Genomic DNA, 27,221 nt, shown 5'->3' on the forward strand with positions numbered 1-27,221 from the left:
TTTTTCTTCTTTCTCAGAGTTTCTCTATACGTGACGTCTTTATCTTACGATGTAAAGCGCACGGCAACTGCTGTTATATAGGTAGAACTGAATTGATGAAGGATGCCTGCAGATATCAAAAGCCCTTTGAGCAGCAAAATGAAGATGCAATGGAATATAAATAATAAACAGTGTTACTTTTGTACTTTCTTGTACTGAACTGTACTTTTGTCCTACTGAATATTTGACCTTTACCTTCACAGTTAGACGTGTTATTTATAATGTAAACAACAAATTTCATTTTGTATTATCATCTCAGAGTGACACATTTTGGATACATCTTTGTTCTTAGAAGTAGATCTAAATGACTCCTGTTTGTGCTTGTATTTAGGGTGAACTCCACAGGTGTTTTAACCGCTTGGGAGTTGGAAATATGCGCAACGACAGTAAGGTTACAGAGAAATATAGGCGGTTAGAGCCTGCAAAACTTTACTGTGGCAGGAAAATCGCTTTTCATATGAGATCTCTGTAACAAATATTATATAACTCTTGTTATTCCAGCTTGCACTACTCAGAAAATACATATCCATTCATTTCAGTGTGAGGGTGTGGAAGCTAAACTGTCCCATACGAACAGGAATTTATTTAAAATTACTCGTGGGAGAACACTATTAAAGATGTGGTCACGCTGTGAAAGCAGAAATTGGCCATTAGAAGGAAATATAAATCCCGCATATTAAATCAGCATGTCTTGAAAATACATGTAGGTGCATTAAGCATTTGTTGCTTGCAGAAGTTGTACTGTTTCCCACTTTTTGTAATCGTGTTACTGTTCAATATGCCGACATCTGCAAAAAAAGTGAATATGGTAAAACGAGTGTGGGAACATGTTTCAAATGGGTGCTGCAGGGTGGAAGCATTATGTTTAAGTTAGGGAAAGCCCCCCACAGCAACTATCTTTTTTTAAAAGATCTGTATAAATGATTGCATGCCATTAAATGTACATTAGTTTTGCATTTTCTTATATAATCCATGTCCATGTCCTTATATGAATACTTTAATACATCCCATCCCAGGATGTGTGTTCTGTCCATCTGCCTGCCAGTTTAGTTTATGTATTTCCAGTTTAGCCAGTTTCCTGTTTTTGTCATTTAGTAATAAATCTTTGTTTTGAGTCTACAATTTTGGGTCCATCATTCCTCCTATCCTGCCTGCACACAGCTTACACATGACACAAAACACAGGCAATACAGACACTGGTTTATACGAAAGCCAGATTTAAACAATCAATAAAACACTAACACCATTAACACTAATGAATCTTATTTACTTGCAAAGCAGCCCAGGAAAGCAACACAGTAGCTAAATATTAACTCTAATTGGACAGAATATTTGGCTATAATCATATTTAGTGCTAATGTTAGTAGCAGTTTCTCTTCTTTTTGAACATATACCTGGGATAAACACATACTTGAATCTAAAAATAACATACAGTTGTTTTTTAAACATTTGTAGTTAGTGAATAGTTGACTATTAATTAGTCTCTTATTTCCCCAAAAGCTCACTGACTCCTCACTGACTCTATCAACCATGGTCTGCCATTAAACTTGCAGCTTAGCTGCTGAATAGTCTTTCTCCTTCTCCAGACTGAACAGTCAATCTGAAAGTAATTCGGAACTGTCTTGAGAAAATTCAGTTTCTAAAACATGTTGAGCATTTCTACAAGTGGAGAAATTAACTATAAATGGAAGCTGTGTAGGTTCTTCTGTCTGTCTCAGCTTCCCCAGAGACCCGGTTAAGATATAAAGCAGTAGAGGAAATTTTATTGCCCTCCGATTTTAAATGCTGGAGTTCAAGCCAAATGCTATTAAGCCGTTACTAATATATGGATATAGGGTGTTCCCTAACAGAGTCAGGTTTGTTTACAGATAGTTTTTAATTTAATTTAGGTTTTGTCTTTCCTAAACAAACCCAGTGATGCAGATTTCACTCTCCACCACCTATTATTTTCAGGTTGTAAAGGCACCTTGAGGGCAGATAAACATCATGAAGATCTCTCGCACTAATTAAGCTCAAAGTTGCCGTCCTAGCCAGAAGTTCCAAATTTGAGTGGGCCGATAAGCTGAGGCTAAATCACTGTGTTTCCACCCCAAGGCTGTGCAACAAACATCAATACTGCATTTTTAATGGAAATAAATGGGGGCATGCATAATTTGTGAGCACTATGATGTGCATTTGTTCCTTACAAAAGAGACAAGCTATACTGCACTCTGCTTAAGTTTGAAAACGTTCTTCATATTGGCAGTGACACTATATGGGCTGCATATGGTTGTTATCACAGTGTACCACATATGGTCATGTGACATAGCTGGAAAAATGTCTTAAAATGTAAATCGTGTAATGTAATAAAGTCGTTAATTTTAGATCCAGTCCACTTTTTTGTCTTTGTATATATATGAACTGCCCTGTGGTAGATCTCCCTCTGACTGCCACTCCAATTTAACAGAGTTTGACAGATGGGGTCCTTACTAGATTTTCTTTAAAAGAAAATTCACACAAACTGAAACAATACTCTTCTCCTTTTGGTTTAATACTTTCCATTATTGTCTCAGTGCATATTGTATATATTAGATTATTTATGTGAAACTAAGGCTGGGATGAAGTAATTACTTCAGTCACACAACTGGTATATATTCATACAGACTTTGTTTCACACGCTAAAACATTAAAGCATGCACTTTAAGTAGTTTGTGTCTGTCGTAAGTTAAAGGTAAATGTACCTTCTCAAAGACAAGTTTTGCTTCTAATGAGGAAATTTTTACTATCAGAAACTAAAAGACAAGGTGTGACCGTGCCTTGTATTATGGTAGTTCCTCTGATCTCAAGGGACAACGTAGCATGGCATAAAATCAAAGCAATGAGCGTCACAAGAAAAATGGAAATAAAATAATTGGGTCTTTTGGTTTAGACATACCTCTTCTGCTCTAGTCTGTTCAAAGGCAAACTCCATGGTAGGCACGGCCAATTGGTTGGCAAAGAAACCCACATCTCCAGGCAACTGCAGTGAGCTGACGTTGGGTCCAGGGCAGTTTCCGCCACGAATACAACTCAGCAACTGCCTCTAACAAAGAAGAGGAAAGAATAATGGGAATAAAACCATAGTGAGAAGAGAAAATTAATTGGTGGAAAGACTAAGAGGAGAGACAGCAAAGTCTTCAGAGGGAAGTCTCGCCACTCAGAAGTCATTTTGGTAACATGCCAGGCAGATATTTTTTGTCTAACAAGACTGGGCTCTCAACTAAATAAATGTGCAAAGTGCAATAAGTGCACTTTAAATGGTCACTGGGACATGAAAGTGTATAGAATAAAACAAATGTCATTAATCCTCTCAGAGTTGCTACAATTAAGTTAAAAAAAAAAAAGTATACCTGTGCCAAACACGCAGTTTTTATGACCCCAATGCACTCACATTAGTGGAACAAATAATACATCAATACAGGATATGTTTTATGCAAAACACCAGCTTTGGTAATGTGTATAAAAAACACTACTACCCATAAATATCCCATAAATCATCATACCACCACCATAAGCTTGAACCATTCATACGATGATTGGTCCATGTTTTCCTGCTATTTACTTCAAATTCTGATCCTACCATCATGACGACTAACACAAGCAGTTGAGCAAGTTCTGAAGCGCACAGACTGGCACCAACAAAGATGTCACATGTAAAGTAATTTAAAACACTTTTCTTCCTGATGCGTGGTTTGAACTTCAGTAGGTCATTTTGACCATGTGTACATGCCTAAAAGTAGTTAGTTGCTGCCATTGGCTGATTAGATATTTGCATAAACAAGCCATTGAACAGGTGGACCTAATAAAGTTTTTGATGAGTGTATATTGGATTACTAAAACAAAAAAGAAAAGAAAAAAAAAAGCGTATTTAAACCATAGCTCATTTTATTAAGCTCATTAAAACTACAATGTGGTTGCAGGTGCTGAATAATAATGTTTGACTTGTCTTTATTAGGGTACTAAATCAAACTTATTTACAATTTTCCTCAAGTGGTTTCCTTCCACTAACCAATGTTCTACAATTATTGTAACAGCAGCTGCTTCTCTTTCAATAGCAAATAACACGGAAAGCAATAAAACCAGGTGACAAGTCTCATGTTAGTGGTAGTGAACTGTGTCAAAGCTAGAAATGTGCAATTATCTACAATAACAGTCTCATATCATCAGGGCCCCAAGCACAATATTGTATTTAGCAAAGCATATACCCATATCTGACAGTTGTCATTAGCTTCAGCCATGAAACTAATATGAATTTAGATATTTTTTAGTGAAAAACTAACTTTTACCTCCGTCTTCCATCGGTGTTCAAGCTGAAATGGCAGTTTATGTTCCAGAAAAGATTTCCAGCTCCAAACACTTTGCAATGTAGAAATATAGTGCAAACATATTCTACATGCGATTTATGTCCAAAAACATGCTTAGCAGAGGTGATTATACTGTAACACAGATACAGTTGTGATAAGATATGCTAAGAAAACAAGATGAAAAATGGTTGTATTTGGATATTTATATTAGGTATGGTGAAAAAATAGGAAAAAGAACAATTGCATATATGATTATTCTTGGATAATTTACAAGTATGTTTTTTTAAATAAAAATTATATAGTCCATAATTCATAATTCTACAACTAATGTAAAACAATAACTGCACACCACTGCTATTATCATTTAAAAAACTTTCAGATAGCACATAACACAAGCCAGAACTTAAAACACTTTAAAACACTTAAAACTTAAAAAAAAATCTGTCCTTAAGCCATAGAGCCTTAATATAGAGCCTTAATATTGTTGACGTACACCATTTGAATAAGGCAGCTAGCACCCTATTCACTCAAAATGTAACTTAAATGATAACTAGAAGCACATAGTTAAAGACCATTAAAATTCTGTATATCTCAGGAACCTGTTTACACAAAGGAACATGTACAAGTCATTCAGTTTTTTGTACGTATATTTAAATCACCTTGCCAGGTATGAAAAAAAGTTTCAAGGCTGACACTAATAAGAATTCTCAAGTACAAGTGTAAATTCTACTAAGTATAGTTTAGCGCTTAGATGGGGGCTGGACGAGGTGAGGGTGTTATTATGGCTAATTGCACAATTCAAGCTTTTGTCACAGTTCACCACTAACATGTGGCTTGTCACCTGGGTTGACTGCTTTCTGGCGTTGCTCATAATTGAAAGAACAACACAGCTGCTGTTGCAGAAATTGTCGAGACTAAAGTGGGTAGCGGAAGGAAACAGAATGCAACAGTCAATCAACTGGAGGCTTATCTCAACTGTCCATATCCTCTGTGCCTGCCTGATGTCACTGTGTTCTTCTGTCACATTGCATTTAATTAGAGTTTCCCTTTTATCAAGGTCTGTCAAGGGGAAAGTGTTCTGGTGTCCAATCATCCCCGCCACTGCCATTGACACAATGTTGTCAACCTTTTCTGTTTTATTCTTTCTAAAGGCAGTGGCTCTCTAAACATTAACTGCTGCTGTGACACATCACCACTCCAGCTGAATGAAGGCCAGTAAATAATACCTCCAACCTTGACTCACAATTAAATTTCCCTTTAATCACACATTTTTTTCTTTTTTTACTTCCACAAAAAGACTGGAAGGACAAGAACATCCACATGAATATCAATATTCATGCAGGGCATTTCATTACCTACTTACGGCTGATTGTGGGAGTTAACAGGGTGGGACTGAATGCTTGTTCATGTGTGTACAATTTAAAACTTGATTGAGAATCATAACAACGAACTTGTACACAGAGGACACAGTTATCACAGTATTGACTTAAGTATTTGGCTTTTCATTTATTGAAAGCCGTGTATTAGTGTAGAATTCAAGCAAAGGTTTATATGTGAAGGCTGTTGGATTAAAAAACACTCCATTTCAGATTTCTTCTTTGTTTTGGAGGAAATTATTCCATGCAATGATAGTCCCTGTGGCTCAGTCAAGGAAGAAAACTTAGAAAAAGTTAAGCTTTATCAACAGAAAACAAATAGACTCTACTACAGCAAAAGCTGGGAAACTGGGAGAGCATCCCTATGTATGAGGCCAATGTGCACTGAGATCTTAACATGGTCGTGTTAAACTACTTGAGAAGCCTGGACAAATATGTGTTGTTGGACAGATTCTTCTTATAAAGGAAATGCCAGAAAGACTGGTCAGACCGGCCATTGGTCAGTTGAATTCATTTGTTAAATAAATGATTGGCAGTGAATCTTTTGACAGTATTTTTTTTTATAGCTGCTTAGTTAAAAATACCTTACTAAAATGAAGTAATAAGACCTAACATTTCTTCTTCCAGAGAAATAATGCTAGACAAGCCTACAGTCAATTACGTGTCTAAGTCTGGTCACTGCTATGCTCACTTTACTACCTTTGAATGCAACTGTCAACCCAGAGAGCTATTGCTATGCCAAGCAGGGAGGACGACAAATTCACCAAGCAGGGTTGGCGACTCTCTTGAGGGGAAACTAGTCTGTCTCTACACTGGAGTTGAAGAAAGTCACTGATTCTGCAACACTGGGGAGGTTTTATATGTGGCCCATTGGAGTAGCTTAAATAGTCTAATGCACAAATGGCCACTTAAAAAAAAAACTACCTCTGTGTAGATGATTGATTATTGGATATTTTCAGTAAGAAGGGAGACTAATTTGACCACATCTGCAATCTTGTTTGATTTGAAACACCTGGATGTATTCCAGAGGGTCCATGCCTGATCTATTTTTGTTTGTGATAACGACTGGCCCATGAAAGATCTCTGCTGAAATTGTCATGGCATATCTGACATGGTAAATTATTTGACAAATGTGTTTTTATTTCAATATAGTCTTATTACAATATGATTTTTTTCACACTGAGACGACTCCTCTGTTGAATTAAGCAGACTAGCCTAGCTGAAGATAATGATTACATATAGGAATATGTTCAGTCTTCAGTTTAACCTGTTGGATGAAATCTGTAGTTGAAATGTCATTCAGTAAAATAAGTTGGTTAGACTACATGTATTTTGTCTTTCCCTTAAAAAAAAATACTTGCAATTAAAGTTGACACACTGACATTTACGTCTAACTATGGATGTGTTCTTACAAAGTAACTAGATTTAGTGGGAAGTCTTTGGCTACACAGCTCAGCTGTGTCCCTATACAAACACTGACTAACAGCAGTACTTCATAAATTCAGGATATGTTTAATTGCCTACAACCTGGCAACAGAATATAAAGCAAATCAGACAACACAAGCGGCTGTTGTCTGACTCTTTTTACATGACCGATAGCATCATGAGTAAGGTACCATCATCCCAGCTGCTTAGCATTGTTGAATGACTGAGTGAAGCAACACAAAATAAAATTAGTAATTATAGCATAAAACTGTTTACCCTAAAAGAAAATATTGCAATATTTCAAATGTATTATGTTACATAATACTGACACTACATATCATGTGCCTCTAGCAGGTTTTTAGGTATTTTTAAAATAACCTAATTAAGTCATAAGTCACCAGATATATGAGTCAAATCTTACTCAACCTGAAGTCATAATGACTGCAGTCTAAACTTGTATAGCTCAGAACCAGAAAAGGGAGACAAACATCCCACTGCTGCAAACATCAGAAGCAGAGACAATAGAAGAAGCTCTAATGTACATAAACTGTAGTTCATTCAACTGCTCTGCAATCAATGCTTTTCCAATGTATAATGTCAATGCTTGAAGTATTAATTAAACTCTATGAACATTTTGAAGCCAATGTACAGATTACACAGAGAACATCTTACTGTTTTCTTCATTCATCAAGTTAAATTCACATTATAACTGTAGATGTGTAAATATAGCTGTCTGCAAATCTTTTTTGTTGTTTGTGCATTATAATGGATCAGTGTTGCTGAGCAAGATATTGAAATGAACTTCATTTGAACTTGATTTGCACAAAATCCTAATTAGAGAACACACTAGCATTACTGAATTTATGGCATTTGACAGACAATGACTTTACATTTATGAGTGGTCACCCATGACACTTAAAAGCCTTACAGGGGGTAGCACTATAGATCTAAAGATGCAAAGTAGTGAGCAGAATTTGGAATACAATAATCTAATTGTGTTTTAATTACAATATTTGCAGATATAACAAAGAATGGATCTAACCATGAGAACTTTAAAGGGACCCAATCTGCATTACATAAAAGCACAGTCTTTGAGTACAACTTTGGCTACAATGTTACACTCTCTGTACTGAAAAAATATATTTTAACATTTTGTGTATTGTTTGTTTGTTGCATTGGATGACAATCTGTCTAAACCTCTTAGCCTTGTTTTGATCAAACTAAGGTTTTAGAAAAATACATGGCTACTTTGAGATTTTTGGATGACCTGAGGTTATGGCATTTACTCAGAACTTTAAAGGTCTGTGAAGTTTTTGAGTCCCAGTAGAAAAAAAGAACTAAGTCGCAATATGGAATTATATAGAGAGGCACACTATCATTCTATCAGCTAGGGAAAAGATTTAAAGTCATGCCATGTACAGCTTCTCTGCTTTTCTCTATTACAAGCAGTCACAGTGCATTAAAAGAGTGTCAGAGGGGGAAAGGGAAACAGACAGTCAGAATGAGAGGAGAGTACTTTAGAGAGGGAATAATAAGATAGGGAGGTATAAAAATTGGGATGCAATGGGAGGACAGACAGAATAAGCAAGTGAACAGGGAGGAAAAGAATGAGAGAGAGCAGAGAGAATGGTTAATTTCAGCCTGTGGTGGAACACCGGGAATCAATATTTAATTTCTTTGTCTGCTATGATAACAGAAGAGTGAAATCATTTTGAGATCTCAGCTTACCACTCAATACCACTCTACCAGTCTACAAAATCCTATGTGCTACAAAGAATGGCTTGCTGGACTTGAACGAAAAAGCTTGAAACTAGATAATCTTTAGGGGTGAGTATATTGAGGCTGTTCTTGCTTGAATAAGGCTGTATTATTGTTAGAGTTTATATTCCACTTTTGTTTTTACCATAAAATCCAACCCAGTTCTACTCTCAGACTGTCACGTGCTGATGCTGTGACAAGTGGGGCAGTTAATGAGACTGGTGTCAAGGCTTTTATGGGATGCATTAGTCTGGAAAACCTGTTGCAGATGGAAGGAGTATTTTAGCCTTTGAAATGGTGTATTTGAACCATTTTCTTTGCCTAAACCTAATCAAGGAAATTTTAGTGCATTGTAGTGTTAACAGTAAATGAAAACAAAAACTCAAAGACAAATGTAAAACTCTTAACTCTAACAGCCTTGTCAGGGTGCATATGCTTTCAAGCCTGTTTTGGAAAACCTGGGATTTTATTCAAACTTTTGTCAGTTTTTATTCTTGGGATAATATAATGCTTGCATATGCCGCATGTTGGGAAATAATGGTAAAAGAGAACCATTTTAATGCATCGTAATCTGACAGCAAAGGTACTTCACACTCAGTATCGTTACTTAAAAAACCATCACTTGACCCAGCTGTCTTAGCTAATTATATATAGGCCAATCTCCAACCTCCCTTTTATCTCAAAATTCTTGAAAGAGTAGTTATAAAACAGCTAACCGGTCATCTGCAGAGGAATGGTTTATTCAAAAAGTCTCACTCAGATTTCCAAACTCATCACAATACAAAAACCACATCAGTGAAGGTTACAAATGATCTTCCTGAGAGTGGACTGAGCTTGTCCTGAGAGACCTCAGTGCAATGTTTGATACTGTTGACCATCATATTTTATTAGCAATTAAAGCATGCTGGTGATTTTAAAGGTACTGTGCTAAACTGGGGTGAATCATATCTATCTATTAGACTCCACATGTTTATATAAATGGAGAGTCCTCGTCACACACTAAGGGTAATTATGGAGTTCCACAGGGTTCTGTGCTAAGATCTGTTCTTTTTACACTACACATGCTTCCCTTAGACCAGGGGTGTCAAACTCAAATACACAGTGGGCCAAAATTCAAAACTGGAACAAAGTTGCAGGCTAACGTTAATATTTATTGAAATATATTTATTCCTCCAGATATGAGAATGAATCTTTTCTTATGGACTCAAACACGTTTTGCTGAAAAACTGAATATGGAACAAGAAAATTTTAATACTAAACAATATATTTATTAGCTGTATAATACCAGTAGGCCAGCTCTAATAGTAATTTGGTATGGCTTCGCGCGCCAAATGTAATTAGGCTGCGGGCCAAATTTGGCGCGCGGGCCAGAGTTTGACACCTATGCCTTAGACAGTATCATCAAAAGGCATAGCATACATTTTCACTGCTATGCAGATGATTCCCAACCTTATCTATCAATGAAGCCAGATAACAAACACTAGTTAGTTAAACTACAGGAATATCTTAAAAAATAAAGACCTTGATGATGATGTTTTTGGCTTCTTTTTTGACCAGGATATATCTTTCAATACCATATTAAACAAATATGTAGGATTGCTTTATTCCATTTCTTCCAGTATATCTAAAATTAGAAACATCCTGTTACCAAAATGTCGTAACATTTGGTAAACACTGACTTAAATTGCTAGTTGATCCAAAATGTCCAGCAAAAGTACTGACAGGGACTAGAACATGACTATTTTTCTTCTCACTAAACATTGGATCTGGCATCCAGTCTTTAGTGGGAAGCAGAATAGACGTGCAGATCACGTCTATATTGGGTTTGTTGGTCCATGACCAATTCTGGAGATCTACCAATTTGGACGTCCAACCATGACCCAACTTAGATATCTATATGACGTTCAACATTTGAACTTTGGGTTGGATAATGTTTTTTGATGTCATGTGGTTGTCTATGACAGGTGCAGGGAGTTTACATGGTTAATAAATGTATTTTTTTAAACTACAAATATCAACATTGCTGTTATACATATGAATATGGATTATTTATAAATAAACACAATTTATTATATGTTAGTCTATTGATTTATTCAGTACATGTGGGATTTTTTTGTGTGTTATTTTAATTATCCTGTTTTTCTTTAACTGGTTCATTTATTTTAAATAATCAACTTATTTCTTTGTAACCAGGTTAGAACTGTCATTTCTTAAAATTTGTTAAAATAGAATTAAAAAAAATGTTGAAAGGCATGTTAAAATGTAAAGTACTAATGGATAAATTATTTAGAAAAATTCTTCGAATCCTTTTTAAAAGGAGTAAATATGTTTAAGAAGTTTAAAAGAGCATTTGCATTATATAGTTCATTGTTATTTTAGTGAGGCTGGCATCCTGTTGTATTGTGAAGAGCTTTGTAAGAGGGAGTGAATGTGGTTGTGATCAGTAGCAGGACTACGAGACGTTTGTACTAGTGTGTATGTATGAACTTGACTATCTGCTCGACAGTCTTTGTTGATGTGCACATTGTGCAAGCTGTCTGTGAGAAGCTAGGGACATTTCTGCTTGAAATCCACCATGCAGCTGCTCACTTTTTTATTTAGCTCAAGAGCACACAACATCTTAGAGATGTCTACTGATCACTCTGCATTCCTTCACACATACTGTTTCTGTACAGAAAACATAAAAACGAGAGGGGCCTGATTATTCAAGAACTTCTATGAGATGGATTTTAAATTTGATTCTGCATTTAACAGGGAACCAACGATGAGAACCCACTGTGCAAAGTGACATCGGAGTGATGTGTTTTATAAATCATTTTTGGACGTCTACGTTTGACATTGAAAAGACATTCACAATGACCGAATTTGGACTATAAATAACCCGTACACTGAGATCCCAGGGATATCAACACTAGGAGTTCAGCAGACATTGAAAAAAAGGACATTGCCTGGTGATACTAAACAACCCCTTCAGTGGATCAAAACTGTACGTCCAAAAATGTCTTGTAAAACACATCACTCCGAAGTCACTTTGCGCAGTGGGTTCTCATCGTTGGTTCCCTGTTAAATGCAGAATCAAATTTAAAATCCATCTCATTACATAGAAGTCCTTGAAGAATCAGGCCCCATCTTATATTAAAGTGCCATATCACTCAAACAGAGCACTTTGCTCTCAGACTGCTGGTTTACTTTTGGTAAACCAGTATTTTTTTTTTTTTTTTAACTCACTATGTGTTTATACACCACTCTGAAATCAATCATTAGTTAATCAATGGCTCTTTTCCCACAACGTTTCTTAGTGTTTTCTGCCTTCATTCACCGCCTACTGGTCATGGCAGATGGGTTCTGCTGAAGGTTTCTTCATTTTTAAATGGAGGTTTTCCTTCTCACTTTCGCCAAAGTGCTTACACAGGGGGGTTTGCATTGTTGGGGTTTGCTGTTTTTTCTTTGTATTATTTTAGGGTCTCTACCTTACAATATAAAATGCTTTGAGATAACTGTTTTTGGGATTTGTTGTTATACAAATACAATTGAACTGAATTAAATTGATGCAGTGGGATTGAGACTGTGTATTAAAATAAAAAAACTCTGCATTCCTACAAACTGAGGCAGGTAATAGATCGAAAGTTAAGCTACTGTGCAATTACCCCAAAAGATTATAATAAATAATTTATGACACCCATTTTGTCAACATTTGTAAGGTAGAAATTGCATTTTCCACAGCAAAGTTTTGCCTTTCGTAGTTTTATTTCATTTATGTTAACTGTTAGAAACTGTGATAAACTCAGATGTCATTTTATTATTAAGTTGAAAGATGACAGATCATTATCCCCAAGTTGCTTTCCCAGCAATCAACCTTCTATACTAAGCAGACAAGCAGACAGTTCTAAATAAAGAGTAACACACACACACACACACACACACACACACACACACACACACACACACACACACACACACACACACACACACACACACATATATAAAATGTAAAAAAAAAAATAACTCTTTGTAAACTCAGTGTACAGCAGTGTGGCACATCAAATAAGCAGAGTGTAACAGGGAAGGACGGTGTACAGTAATCAAAATGCAATGCGCTGCAAGAAAGTGCCAATGACAAAAACAATTTTATGTCTATGATGATAATAATAATTCCGTTCCAGACTGTGGTCTTTGAAAAAGCAATTTGCAGCTGTTGAACTAAAATGCATGTACAAGCCACTCAGAAATGAGTGACTGGGATATTAAATAGACAAAAAATAGAGCAGGGAAAGGCTCAAAGAGATTGCAACAGACTAAAGGTTGTCTTCTTCCGTTACTTATTCACTTCTGTGTTACCTAAAAGAAACATTAGGGTTCAAGAAGGAAGATGCCGAGAAGCAGACACAGTGTTTGGATGAACAACTTTAGTGCTAAAACAGTGTTGCTGAATGTAAAACGATCTACAGGGAATTTAAATGTAATCTAGAAATACATTTTATATGTCTCATGTGCACACATATTTTCAACTTTAGTTTAAATATAACTTTATTCATTTTCATTTCCACTGAAAACTAATGCAATTAATGGGACACCATAAACTATAATTTAAGGCCTAACTAAGTGTTACATTTTCCAAATAGGTAAATAAATGAGTTAAGTTTATTTATAAAGCAGTTTTCAGAGACAAAGTCACAAAACACTGTACAATAAAATCACCAGCACAATATCAATAGAAAACTATGTTAAAACAAGAAAAAAGTCCACAAAAGGCCTGATTAAACAGAAAATATTCTAACTGCTTTTTAAAAGCAAGTGGAGCTGAAGTGGTAAACACAGCCTTGGTGCCACAGTCTAAAAGGCTGTACCTCCCCTAGTCTTCAGTCTTAAACAAAGGAGAACTAATAGATTTTGAGTTCATGAGTGCAGACAGTGAGCAGTGTGTTGAACAAGGAGTTGAGATATTAGTCTGGAACTTGTCTATTTTATGCTGTCAATGTAAGTATGTGGATTTTAAAGCAAATACTAAAATCAACAGGAATACAGTGTAAAGAGAACAAAATGTGGGTAATGTGAGCTTGCTTGCTTGAGTATCTTAGGAAACTGGCTGCAACATTTTATATCACTTGGAGGTGTGAAAGAAAATTATTTACCTAAGCCATTAAATAATGTGTTACAATAATCTAGGCATGAAAAGAATGCATTTTTCTTTGCTTAGAGGATACTACAGCTTGCAGCTTAGAAATGTTCTTTAAATGGAAGACACAGTAACATGAAATAGTGCAAATCAAAGTCCAAAGAGGAATCAAATGTTAGACCACAATTAAAAATACTGGTCTCCCCAGATGAGCAAAAGGAAAAAATTACTTGACTGGCTCTCCAGTTGTTACCTTGTTTTAAACTCCAGGCCATGATTATAGCTCCTTCTAATATCCATCAAGAATCAGTTACTAATACGGGATAACCAGTCAACTAGGGTGGTCTGTCTTGTGAGACGAAGTCCTGAAGTCAAAATGGGAGACGTCCAAGAATGACCCAGTTGAGATCCTCTGGGATTTCCAGATACATACGGACAAAATAGTGGTGGTAGACAAGCAGAGGAAGACAGCCGTATTGATAGATGTAGCGATACCAAATGACAAGGACGACAAGAAGCTGGAGAAATACCAAGGGCTGAGAAAAGCGTTCGAGAAGATGTGGAGGGTGAAAATAACAGGGGTCCCAGTGGTAATCAGAGCGCTTGGTGCTTTGTGCTCCCAAGCTAGGTGAGTGGCTCCAGCAGATCCCAGGAACAACATCCGGGATCTCTGTCCAGAGGAGTGCAGTCCTAGGAACAGCTAAGATACTCCGCAGGACCCTCAAGCTCCCAGGCCTTTGATACAGGATTTCTTTTAAAAATACACACACACACACACACACACACACACACACACACACACACACACACACACACACACACATATATATATACACACATATACATATATATATATACATATATATATATATATATATATATACACATATATATATACACATACATATATACACATATATATATACACACATACACATATACATATATACACATATATATATATACACACACATACACATATATATATATACACATACACATATATATACATACACATACACATATATATACATATACATACACACATATATATATATATATATATATATATATATATATATAAACTGCCAAGCAAAGACTCACAGCCTTGGCCAGCCGCTTGAGGAGGTACACCAGAGAGATAGAAGGCAGGAGAATAAACCAGCTGTTCTCCACAGAACCAGCAAAGGTGTACTCTCAGTGGCAAGGGAACAATAAGAGAACAGCACCACCAAGGCTGGAGACGGAGCAATACTGGAAGAGCATATGGGAGAAGGATGATACCCATAACGGCAATGCTCAGTGGCTAGAGGATCTGAGGGCAGACCACAGCGACCTCCCTGAACAGGGTCCAGTAACCATCACAGTGGCAGATATCCAAGAAAGGGTCTCCAGTATGAAGAGTTGGACAGCACCAGGGCCCGACATGGTTCACGCCTACTGGCTGAAGAAGCTGACTGCACTCCACGAGCGTCTGGCAGCACAAATGAACCAGCTGCTAGTTAACGAGAGACACCCGGAATGGCTAACTGAAGGCCGGACGGTCCTGATCCCCAAGGACCCCAAGAAGGGACCGGTCCCCTCCAACTACCGACCAATAACCTGCCTCAGTACTACATGGAAGCTCCTGTCAGGCATCATATCGGCTAAGATGAACAGGCACATGGGTCAATACATGAGCGGGACACAGAAAGGAATTGGCAAGAATACCAGAGGCGCAAAACACCAGCTACTGGTAGACAGAACAATCAGCCGAGACTGCAAGACCAGACTGACCAACCTGTGCACTGCCTGGATTGATTACAAGAAGGCCTATGACTCAATGCCCCACAGCTGGATACTGGAATGCCTAGAATTGTACAAGATCAATGGGACCCTAAGAGCCTTCATCAGGAACTCAATGGGGATGTGGCGTACAACACTAGAGGCCAACTCCAAGCCCATAGCACAAGTCACCATCAGGTGCGGGATCTACCAAGGAGATGCTCTGTCCCCACTGCTGTTCTGCATAGGCCTGAACCCCCTCAGTGAGATCATTAACAAGACTGGCTACGGATACCGACTACGGAACGGAGCAGTTGTCAGCCACCTCCTGTACATGGATGACATCAAGCTGTATGCCAAGAGTGAACGAGACATCGATTCACTGATCCACACTACCAGGCTATACAGCAATGACATTGGAATGTCGTTCGGACTGGAGAAGTGTAGCCGGATGGTAACAAAGAGAGGGAAGGTAGTCAGAACTGAGGGGATTGAACTACCAGAACGCAACATTGCAGACATAGAGGACAGTTACAAGTACTTGGGGATCCCGCAGGCGAATGGGAACCATGAAGAGGCCGCTAGAAAAGCTGCAACCACCAAGTACCTGCAGAGAGTCAGGCAAGTCCTGAGGAGTCAGCTGAATGGTAAGAACAAGATCCGGGCCATCAACACGTACGCCCTGCCCGTGATCAGGTACCCTGCTGGGGTAATAGGCTGGCCAAAGGAGGAGATAGAAGCCACTGACATAAAGACAAGAAAGCTCCTTACCATGCATGGAGGGTTTCATCCCAAGTCCAGCACCCTGAGGCTGTACGCTAAGCGGAAGGAAGGGGGCCGGGGACTGGTGAGTGTCAGCACCACAGTCCAGGATGAGACAACGAACATCCAAGAATACATTGGGAAGATGGCCCCAACTGACCGAGTGCTCAGTGAATACCTCAGGCAGCAGAAACCCAAGAAAGAGGAGGGAGACGAGGAACCATCATGGAAGGACAGGCCCCTGCACGGTATGTACCACCGGCAGATAGAGGAGGTGGCTGATATCCAGAAATCCTACCAGTGGCTGGACAAAGCTGGACTGAAAGACAGCACAGAGGCACTAATCATGGCAGCACAAGAACAAGCTCTGAGCACAAGATCCATAGAGGCTGGGGTCTATCACACCAGGCAAGACCCCAGGTGCAGGCTGTGTAAAGATGCCCCAGAGACAATCCAGCACATAACAGCAGGGTGCAAGATGCTAGCAGGCAAGGCATACATGGAACGCCATAACCAAGTGGCCGGCATAGTGTACAGGAACATCTGTGCCGAGTATAATCTGGAAGTCCCGAGGTCAAAATGGGAGATGCCCCCAAGGGTGGTGGAGAATGACCGAGCTAAGATCCTGTGGGACTTCCAGATACAGACGGACAAAATGGTGGTGGCTAACCAACCGGACATAGTGGTGGTAGACAAACAGAAGAAGACGGCCGTAGTGATCGATGTAGCGGTTCCGAATGACAGCAATATCAGGAAGAAGGAACACGAGAAGCTGGAGAAATACCAAGGGCTCAGAGAAGAGCTCGAGAGGATGTGGAGGGTGAAGGTAACGGTCGTCCCCGTGGTAATCGGAGCACTAGGTGCGGTGACTCCCAAGCTAGGCGAGTGGCTCCAGCAGATCCCGGGAACAACATCGGAGATCTCTGTCCAGAAGAGCGCAGTCCTGGGAACAGCTAAGATACTGCGCAGGACCCTCAAGCTCCCAGGCCTCTGGTAGAGGACCCGAGCTTGAAGGATAAACCGCCCGCAGGGGCGTGCTGGGTGTTTGTTTGTATATATATATTAAAAAAAACCACCCAGCACGCCCCTGCGGGCGGTTTATCCTTCAAGCTCGGGTCCTCTACCAGAGGCCTGGGAGCTTGAGGGTCCTGCGCAGTATCTTAGCTGTTCCCAGGACTGCGCTCTTCTGGACAGAGATCTCCGATGTTGTTCCCGGGATCTGCTGGAGCCACTCGCCTAGCTTGGGAGTCACCGCACCTAGTGCTCCGATTACCACGGGGACGACCGTTACCTTCACCCTCCACATCCTCTCGAGCTCTTCTCTGAGCCCTTGGTATTTCTCCAGCTTCTCGTGTTCCTTCTTCCTGATATTGCTGTCATTCGGAACCGCTACATCGATCACTACGGCCGTCTTCTTCTGTTTGTCTACCACCACTATGTCCGGTTGGTTAGCCACCACCATTTTGTCCGTCTGTATCTGGAAGTCCCACAGGATCTTAGCTCGGTCATTCTCCACCACCCTTGGGGGCATCTCCCATTTTGACCTCGGGACTTCCAGATTATACTCGGCACAGATGTTCCTGTACACTATGCCGGCCACTTGGTTATGGCGTTCCATGTATGCCTTGCCTGCTAGCATCTTGCACCCTGCTGTTATGTGCTGGATTGTCTCTGGGGCATCTTTACACAGCCTGCACCTGGGGTCTTGCCTGGTGTGATAGACCCCAGCCTCTATGGATCTTGTGCTCAGAGCTTGTTCTTGTGCTGCCATGATTAGTGCCTCTGTGCTGTCTTTCAGTCCAGCTTTGTCCAGCCACTGGTAGGATTTCTGGATATCAGCCACCTCCTCTATCTGCCGGTGGTACATACCGTGCAGGGGCCTGTCCTTCCATGATGGTTCCTCGTCTCCCTCCTCTTTCTTGGGTTTCTGCTGCCTGAGGTATTCACTGAGCACTCGGTCAGTTGGGGCCATCTTCCCAATGTATTCTTGGATGTTCGTTGTCTCATCCTGGACTGTGGTGCTGACACTCACCAGTCCCCGGCCCCCTTCCTTCCGCTTAGCGTACAGCCTCAGGGTGCTGGACTTGGGGTGAAACCCTCCATGCATGGTAAGGAGCTTTCTTGTCTTTATGTCAGTGGCTTCTATCTCCTCCTTTGGCCAGCCTATTACCCCAGCAGGGTACCTGATCACGGGCAGGGCGTACGTGTTGATGGCCCGGATCTTGTTCTTACCATTCAGCTGACTCCTCAGGACTTGCCTGACCCTCTGCAGGTACTTGGTGGTTGCAGCTTTTCTAGCGGCCTCTTCATGGTTCCCATTCGCCTGCGGGATCCCCAAGTACTTGTAACTGTCCTCTATGGCTGCAATGTTGCCTTCTGGTAGTTCAATCCCCTCAGTTCTGACTACCTTCCCTCTCTTTGTTACCATCCGACTACACTTCTCCAGTCCGAACGACATTCCAATGTCATTGCTGTATAGCCTGGTAGTGTGGATCAGTGAATCGATGTCTCGTTCACTCTTGGCATACAGCTTGATGTCATCCATGTACAGGAGGTGGCTGACAACAACTGCTCCGTTCCGTAGTCGGTATCCGTAGCCAGTCTTGTTAATGATCTCACTGAGGGGGTTCAGGCCTATGCAGAACAGCAGTGGGGACAGAGCATCTCCTTGGTAGATCCCGCACTTGATGGTGACTTGTGCTATGGGCTTGGAGTTGGCCTCTAGTGTTGTACGCCACATCCCCATTGAGTTCCTGATGAAGGCTCTTAGGGTCCCATTGATCTTGTACAATTCTAGGCATTCCAGTATCCAGCTGTGGGGCATTGAGTCATAGGCCTTCTTGTAATCAATCCAGGCAGTGCACAGGTTGGTCAGTCTGGTCTTGCAGTCTCGGCTGATTGTTCTGTCTACCAGTAGCTGGTGTTTTGCGCCTCTGGTATTCTTGCCAATTCCTTTCTGTGTCCCGCTCATGTATTGACCCATGTGCCTGTTCATCTTAGCCGATATGATGCCTGACAGGAGCTTCCATGTAGTACTGAGGCAGGTTATTGGTCGGTAGTTGGAGGGGACCGGTCCCTTCTTGGGGTCCTTGGGGATCAGGACCGTCCGGCCTTCAGTTAGCCATTCCGGGTGTATCTCGTTAACTAGCAGCTGGTTCATTTGTGCTGCCAGACGCTCGTGGAGTGCAGTTAGCTTCTTCAGCCAGTAGGCGTGAACCATGTCGGGCCCTGGTGCTGTCCAACTCTTCATACTGGAGACCCTTTCTTGGATATCTGCCACTGTGATGGTTACTGGACCCTGTTCAGGGAGGTCGCTGTGGTCTGCCCTCAGATCCTCTAGCCACTGAGCATTGCCGTTATGGGTTGCATCCTTCTCCCATATGCTCTTCCAGTATTGCTCCGTCTCCAGCCTTGGTGGTGCTGTTCTCTTATTGTTCCCTTGCCACTGAGAGTACACCTTTGCTGGTTCTGTGGAGAACAGCTGGTTTATTCTCCTGCCTTCTATCTCTCTGGTGTACCTCCTCAAGCGGCTGGCCAAGGCTGTGAGTCTTTGCTTGGCAGTTTCCAAGGCCTCAGGTATGGACAGCTTGCTGTATTTCTTAGGCACCTTATTCGTCACACCTTTCTGCAACTCCGTTAGTTGGCTAACCTCTCTCCGTGCTACTTTGATCTTGCCCTCTAGCCTCCTTCTCCATGGAGGGTACTGCCCCTTGTGGCTGTTCAACTTGTAGCCAAGCATCTCACTGATCACTGCTGCCGTATTGTAGATCAGCTTGTTAGTGTCGGTAATCGTGGTTGTAGGTATTGCCCGTAGTGCTGCATTAACATCATCTAGCAGACCTTCTGAGGGTACTTCACGTAATCTTGGTAACCGGCTACGGGGGATCCAGGTTTCAAGCTTGGCCATGATCCTATTTTTCAGGTCAGTTCCTCTCGCACTCAACGATCCTTCTCCTATCACACTTGGGGCTATGTACCCAATCTCGGGTGGGGGTGATGATATCTCCCCCCTGACCTGGCGTCCTGACTCCTCCTTGCCGTAGCATTTGTGTTGTACCTCGTCAATCTCTAGCTGTGAGAGCAGTCCCTTCTTTCGAATGTTGGAACACTGAGCTACTAGTTGTTTCGCCGTCATTGTGGATGTTGGGTATCGAAGAATCCATAGGTCCCTCATCCTATTCATGTAGCCCCTTCCGCCGGGGTTACTTGCGTAGTAGCATTCCAACAACGCCCTGTTTTCGTCCCTTGCCCACCGATGCCTTCTTGTTCCAGTAGCCCACTTTTCGTCAGGGTGCCCTGGTTCCTCAACACCTGACGCGGACCTTGTTGATCCGGGCGACGTCCGAGCCGGCATGCCTTCATATTTATCTGTCTCGCTCATGTCTGCGGTAGGCTTGCTTAGCATAGGGGGTCTAGCCTTAGGACCCTTACTGGATACAGACGCCCCAGGCAGGAATCGAACTTGCGATCCTCTGTTCCAAAGGCGTGTAGTCTAACCACTACGCTATCCAGCTGCGTGTGTGTATATATATATATATATATATATAAAAAAATCCATTCAAGGCCTTATGTTATACAACAAAATAGTCTGTAATTGGTCCTTAATTTAGGAGGTAGTTATTAAACAAAATAAATGTCAAGAAAGTTCAGCTGCTTCCCCTTTTTACAAACAATAGGTTTGTTGCAGAGTATTTTCTGCAGAATAGGCAAGGGGGAAAAAAAAACGCTGTTCGAAAAATGCATCACCCCACAGCATCTGACAAATATCACAGCCACAAGTAATGACAGTCGTCATTCTTCACCTAACACACATTTTCATATGCATTCCCCTACTTATATTTTGTCGCTGTGATATGAAACTGTGATGGAAGGGCCATGCTGTCAGCAGCATAAACGCCTTCTGAGACCGAGCAGCTTCTCCTCGTGATTATGCAGATTCATTGAGGCTGCCGCAGTCACACAATGCCTTTCCTGACAATACAAGAACTATGGTAATTCAAACATATTGCCAACAGCGTACTATTTCAAACATTATGCCAAGTGTGCCGTCGAGCCATCTTGGAAGGCCATAAAGTCACACACCCATTCTGGTGATTTATCATCAGCTTCCTTTCCGCTGGCTTTATGTGAGAAAACATATAAAATAGACATATAAATTAAGCCTCCCAGCTAATGTGGATGATGTTCATATTTACCATATACAGTGTGATTCCAAAGCAAGCCTATTGTTATCCATTTCTTTATGTTTGAAAATCTGACATGGTATTATAATTCAATTAAAGCATCAGCCATTGTTTTTCCAGTAGAAGCATACTCATGAGCATGCATAAGAGTACAATTTGTCACAGCGAATGCTAATTGTGTTCAAAATCCAACATTCTGGAAACACACAAAGGACTATGGTATTTTAGATACATTTTATGGATGACTTAAATTATACGTTTTTATTGGTTTTGAAATGGCCTTTGTGTGAGATTTTAGAATTTTAGATTTTTTGGTAGGAGAGGAATAGACACAAAAATTTCTCCTGTGGGTAAGTATTTATGATTGCTCCTTTGGGCCATAAAGATATACATTGTCATGAGTATTTTCTATTGTGTAAACTTGGTTTCTCAGACTCATATTTCATGTGCAAAAGTTTGGGCTGGATGTGGGTTGTGCGTTTGATCAGTGTGAGAAGTCATAAACTGATGCATGAAGGGACAGAAGGACACGAGGAGGAGACCACTACACTTGAAGATAAATGTACATGTATATCTACTAGCTCCAGTTTTTTTTTAGTTTTTCATTTACATAATATGCCACCTGGTGTCATAAAATAATGTACACCTGAGAATTTTCTGTGTATTTCATGACATGAAATATGCAAGCTTTTCTTTGCAATCTGTGCAATATATTGTGCTATATGACCTGCCTTACTTCCAACTTCAAGACACTACCACAAGACAACAGAGTGCTCGTGTATGTGACCCCCAAACTTCAATTGTCAGTTGTGATTTACATTAAATTGTCGATCACAATTACCTCAGAAGAATAAACAGCAATGTGCCAAAAATCAAATTAATTGAATAATGAGACCTACAAAGTGTTTTTGATGATGCCTTATTTTCCAAGATTACATGGAAGATACATAATAGCTTATATAGTCGATTGCAAGGGCATCCTTTCTTGTTCAATGGAGAGTTGCTCCCCAGCATTTTTCTCCCGAACAGTACAACCTATAGGGGGTGGCACCCTGGATTTGTCCACTGAAAATGAAGTCATCACGACATCATCTTTCATCATACATGAGGTCAAACTAGAGGGTTGTTTTGTCTGTGATTTTTCTTTCCCTTGAAAGGGCATCCAATTCCGCATCCTGGTATGCTATACTAAATAGCACTTTTGTAGGGTTTTTTTTATTTCACTAGGAGGGTGACATCTCAGATTCCCCAGCTGAGCCCATTACAACCGCAACTCATAAGGCACCACATTACATCTTTTTCATTTAAAGGGCATGTCATTTTTTCTTGCTTGGGGGGAGGCCTACAGGTCACCATCATGTTTTCTTCCAATGAAAGGGCATCCATGAGGGTTCTTCATTCACATATAGAAGCACACTACAGGACTGTTAATGCTGATTTAATCATAACTAAGATAGTCACCACAGACATTTTGTGTGCTTTCATCATTGTGTAGATACATTTGAGGGCATTTTGTCATGTTTACTCTTCACTGGCGGCAACTTTTTGGGCATTTTCAGTGTATTCCTCTCTCTCGTTCTCTGTCTCATATATATATTCTTTTTCAGAAGAAATGCTCCTTTTCAGAAATGCTCCCATAGTTGTGTCTGCAGGAGTTTTTCACCTTTTATTATGTGTTTTACATTAGAACAGCATCCTCTTTCTGTTATAGTTGTTCACATGCATTTACGACAAATAGATTAATAAAACCAAATCTGTATGAACATGAAGCTTAGTGCTTTGAAATCTATTATGCACTGAGAAGATTAGGTCAGACAAAAACACCACAAACCAGGAATGTTAAGAGGATTATCTCAGAAACACCACGATACAAATATGTTCCTAAGAATATTTGAATATCTTTTTTTTACTGCACTGTCTACAACAACATTTCTGTATATTGGAACCGATTTTAACTTTTAGTGTCACATGGAATCACAAGCATAGCAAATGACCAGAGATGGGCAGTAAAGCATTACTGTAATCTGATGACTTTTTTCAAGTAACGAGTAATGTAAGGGTTTACTATTGCAAAAAAGTAATTAGATTGCTGTTACTTTCCCGTAAGCACGCTGCGTTACTAAACTGTCGTGATTTTGTTTGTGAGAGTGTTTCTAATGACAATGACGTAAGCGGGTGTGACACCCGTGGCAGCAACAGACGTGTGTAGATCACCACAGATAATATGGAGTGTGGGAGAGAGTATGGTCATGCAGCGTTTAAAGCGGGGGCGTACTTACATTAAAATTGACAAAAACATTAGCGTCCACTGTAAACTCTGCGTGGGAAGAAAACGTCTTTCTACAGCGAAAAATTAAACTCCAAATCTGAGCAAGTACCTAGCATGCTGCCACGGGAATGTGAAATTCATAAAGAAACCCCCAGATCCCCCCACTGACATGAGCACTGGGCAAACCTCCACTTTCCCCACTCGTGCTAAACAGGTGGAAATAGATTTAAGAGCAACAGGACAGTGCCGCCGAATCTTCGATTTTATTTATTTTTTGCTGTGTTTTACTTGCATCTATTTGAAAGAGTGAGTGTAAACACAAAACATTATTTCATTTTATATGCAAAAAATAGTTTTAATTGTTAAACAATCTCTTCAAGTCAAAGACAGTTGCATATAATTGGATTTTTGCTTAATGCAATGTGCATAAAATAAAAGACTAAAACTCATAAAACTATTTTTAGAAAGAGGCTTTCCATTTGATTCAATTTTGTATGATGGATTATGCATAAAAAATAGAATTGGGCTGAAAGGTCTGTTGCTTTATTATGTATTCAGCTTGTGTATCATGTTTTTAAAAAGTAGCTAAGTAACTAATTACTTACTAAAATAAGCAATCAGTAAAGTAACATGATTACTTTTTTGGAGAAGTAATCAGTAATTAGTAACTAATTAATTTTTTCAAGTAACTTGACCAACACTGCAAATGACAATGTGTTTCACAGCACGTCAACATTTTTTCTGTCAGTATCCTCTTGCCACGGTGTATGTATTCATGGTACTCGTAAAGAGGACTGAAAATCTCTTAGGTTAGCTTTACATTTTGACCTGCTAGCATGCTGGAAATGAATACTGTGTATTCATGAAATACATACATACAGAAAAACCCTGATGTCGCGATAGAATAGGAACAAACTAACACATAAACTTGCAATGACACTGAGATCTACAGTGGGGCAAAAAAGTATTTAGTCAGCCACCGATTGTGCAAGTTAAAATGATGAGGTCAGGAATTTGCACCAGAGGTATACTTCAACTGTGAGAGACAGAATGTGAAAAAAAAATCCATGAATCCACATGGTAGGATTTGTAAAGAATTTATTCGTAAATTAGGGTGGAAAATAAGTATTTGGTCACCTCAAACAAGGAAAATCTCTGGCTCTCACAGACCTGTAACGTCTTCTGTAAGAAGCTTTTCTGTCCCCCACTCGTTACCTGTATGAATGGCACCTGTTTGAACTCATCATCTGTATAAAAGACACCTGTCCACAGCCTCAAACAGTCAAACAACAAAGCAACAAAGGAGTGTCTCCGTAAGAAGCATTTGAAAGTCCTGGAGTGGCCTAGCCAGTCTCCAGACCTCAACCCCATAGAAAATCTGTGGCGGGAGTTGAAAGTCCGTGTTGCTCGGCGACAGCCCCAAAACATCACTGCTCTCGAGAAGATCTGCATGGAGGAATGGGCCAAAATACCAGCTACTGTGTGTGCAAACCTGGTAAAGACCTATAGTAAACGTTTGACCTCTGTTATTGCCAACAAAGGTTATGTTACAAAGTATTGAGTTGTATTTTTGTTATTGACCAAATACTTATTTTCCACCCTGATTTACGAATAAATTCTTTACAAATCCTACCATGTGGATTCATGGATTTTTTTTTCACATTCTGTCTCTCACAGTTGAAGTGTACCTCTGGTGCAAATTACTGACCTCTGTCATCATTTTAGGTGGGGGAACTTGCACAATCGGTGACTGACTAAATACTTTTTTGCCCCACTGTAGTTATGTTTGGCCCAGTCATGGGCTACATACATCCGCTTACATACACCCTTCTGCTAATGTTGCAAACTTAATTCCTTTAGTAGAGACAGGACTAGTCATAGTGCATTTAAATTATTTGTCCTCGTTTTCCTCTTTAGAACAAGGCTTCTGTTTTGTATTGGTGTCTTCTTAGAGCATGGTGTAGTCATTTTTTGTCTCAGATACTTTGGATGCAATAGATTCATTCTGTCCTATGCTGCTCTTGTAGTATACTCTCATGTAGCCTTAGCTGACTAAGGTATTATTCTTTTCGTTTAGATTCAAAAAACAACTTTTGAACCTCAGTGTTTCTGTAGGCAATACAGAATAGAGCCCACATAAAGCCCACATGGAGGGGTTTAAATCACACAACAGTAACTTGCCAAGTGCACATATACATGTAAGATCCTGTAATTCCAGTTACACACACACACACACACACACACACACACACACACACACACACACACACACACACACACACACAAACAGTTGACCATTTCTTTGAGAGAGGGAAGATGAACCATTTGCCACTGTGGTCTTTTTTTCACTCTAACAATGTGCTATCCACTGGCGACCATTTGTTTTCAAATAGGGGAACCTGCCACAAGCCACCCACACTCCAGCTGCAGACAAGACCAACATAAATCTGAAACAATACCTAATTAAAGCACAAGGTCCTCTCCATTTGTTTTGTATTCTTCTAGCCACCAAAGCACCACTTGTATCTCCCTTCCCACCTCTGTTTCTCATCCTCTTGACTTCTCGCAGTCCTTCGACCCCCTGTTGCCCCCTCTCCTGGTATAAATCCCCTACAAAACGAGTATCTAGTTTTATTATAATTGGTTCCCAAGCACCCATTCCAAAACTATCAGTGCAGCAGCATCTCGGTTTGGAAGACAGGTCCAAGCAAAGTAAGATAAGTAGCAGGTATTACAGCTGTTGCACAAACAAGATAAATGACATGTGTAGACCTGTTTGTAAATACTAGAAGGTGAAAAGAATACCTGGGGCAACTCAAACACACTTGAGATGATGAATGGTGTGATAGACTGTGCCAGAGACACAAATGCCAATGAATGGACAGGTATGAGGCAAGGGCAGAGGAGACAGGAAGGTAAATAAAAAGTATACACAGTGGAGAAATGATTTGGTTAGTTCAGTGGCACTCTGCAGAGTTGTAATGATGCATTTCGCTGTTTTGATTTGTTACATGTAACAAAGCATTGGCTGAGCCTGTCTGGGACCAAAAAGGCTTTGTATGCAACACTCACATGGCTAGATGAACATCTTGTTAATAAAGAGTGTACATTTCTAAGAAAAACAAAAGCATTATTTACTTATTTTTACAGTTTCACTATACATTTATCTACTAGATCGACTAATGAAAACAACAGTGAAGCTTAAAA

General features: G+C 40.1%; 2 protein-coding genes across 2 annotated transcripts in view; both read right to left on the reverse strand.

The window, feature by feature from the left end:
• The window catches only part of naaladl2 (N-acetylated alpha-linked acidic dipeptidase like 2), a 546,561-nt gene that overhangs the window by 125,586 nt on the left and 393,754 nt on the right, over window positions 1–27,221 (reverse strand). The window contains exon 15 of the mRNA XM_086283107.1: window positions 2,954–3,100. Within this exon, the coding sequence (XP_086139233.1) occupies window positions 2,954–3,100 (147 nt within the window). The remainder of the gene's footprint in view (window positions 1–2,953; window positions 3,101–27,221) is intronic.
• LOC147301509 (uncharacterized) lies at window positions 14,408–19,107 on the reverse strand. Its single transcript, XM_086282079.1, has 2 exons — window positions 17,992–19,107; window positions 14,408–14,554 (listed from the first exon to the last, which is right to left on the reverse strand). The coding sequence occupies exons 1-2, from the start codon at window positions 19,105–19,107 to the stop codon at window positions 14,408–14,410; spliced, it is 1,263 nt and encodes a 420-aa protein (XP_086138205.1).

This window comes from Aulonocara sp. 'chitande type north' Nkhata Bay, linkage group LG23 (assembly GCF_057382095.1).
Source record: "Aulonocara sp. 'chitande type north' Nkhata Bay isolate Kocher_YH1m ecotype deep benthic linkage group LG23, A_spYH_male_GT1.1, whole genome shotgun sequence".
Taxonomy (NCBI): domain Eukaryota; kingdom Metazoa; phylum Chordata; class Actinopteri; order Cichliformes; family Cichlidae; genus Aulonocara; species Aulonocara sp. 'chitande type north' Nkhata Bay.

Bases quoted from the DNA above. Each gene is read 5' to 3' on its own strand.
- LOC147301509 (XM_086282079.1), bottom strand. From the start codon at position 19,107: ATGGATGACATCAAGCTGTATGCCAAGAGTGAACGAGACATCGATTCA. The intron at 14,555-17,991 runs GTAGACAAACAG...GTATTTCTCCAG, and splicing joins ACCAACCGGACATAGTGGTG to CTTCTTGTCGTCCTTGTCAT.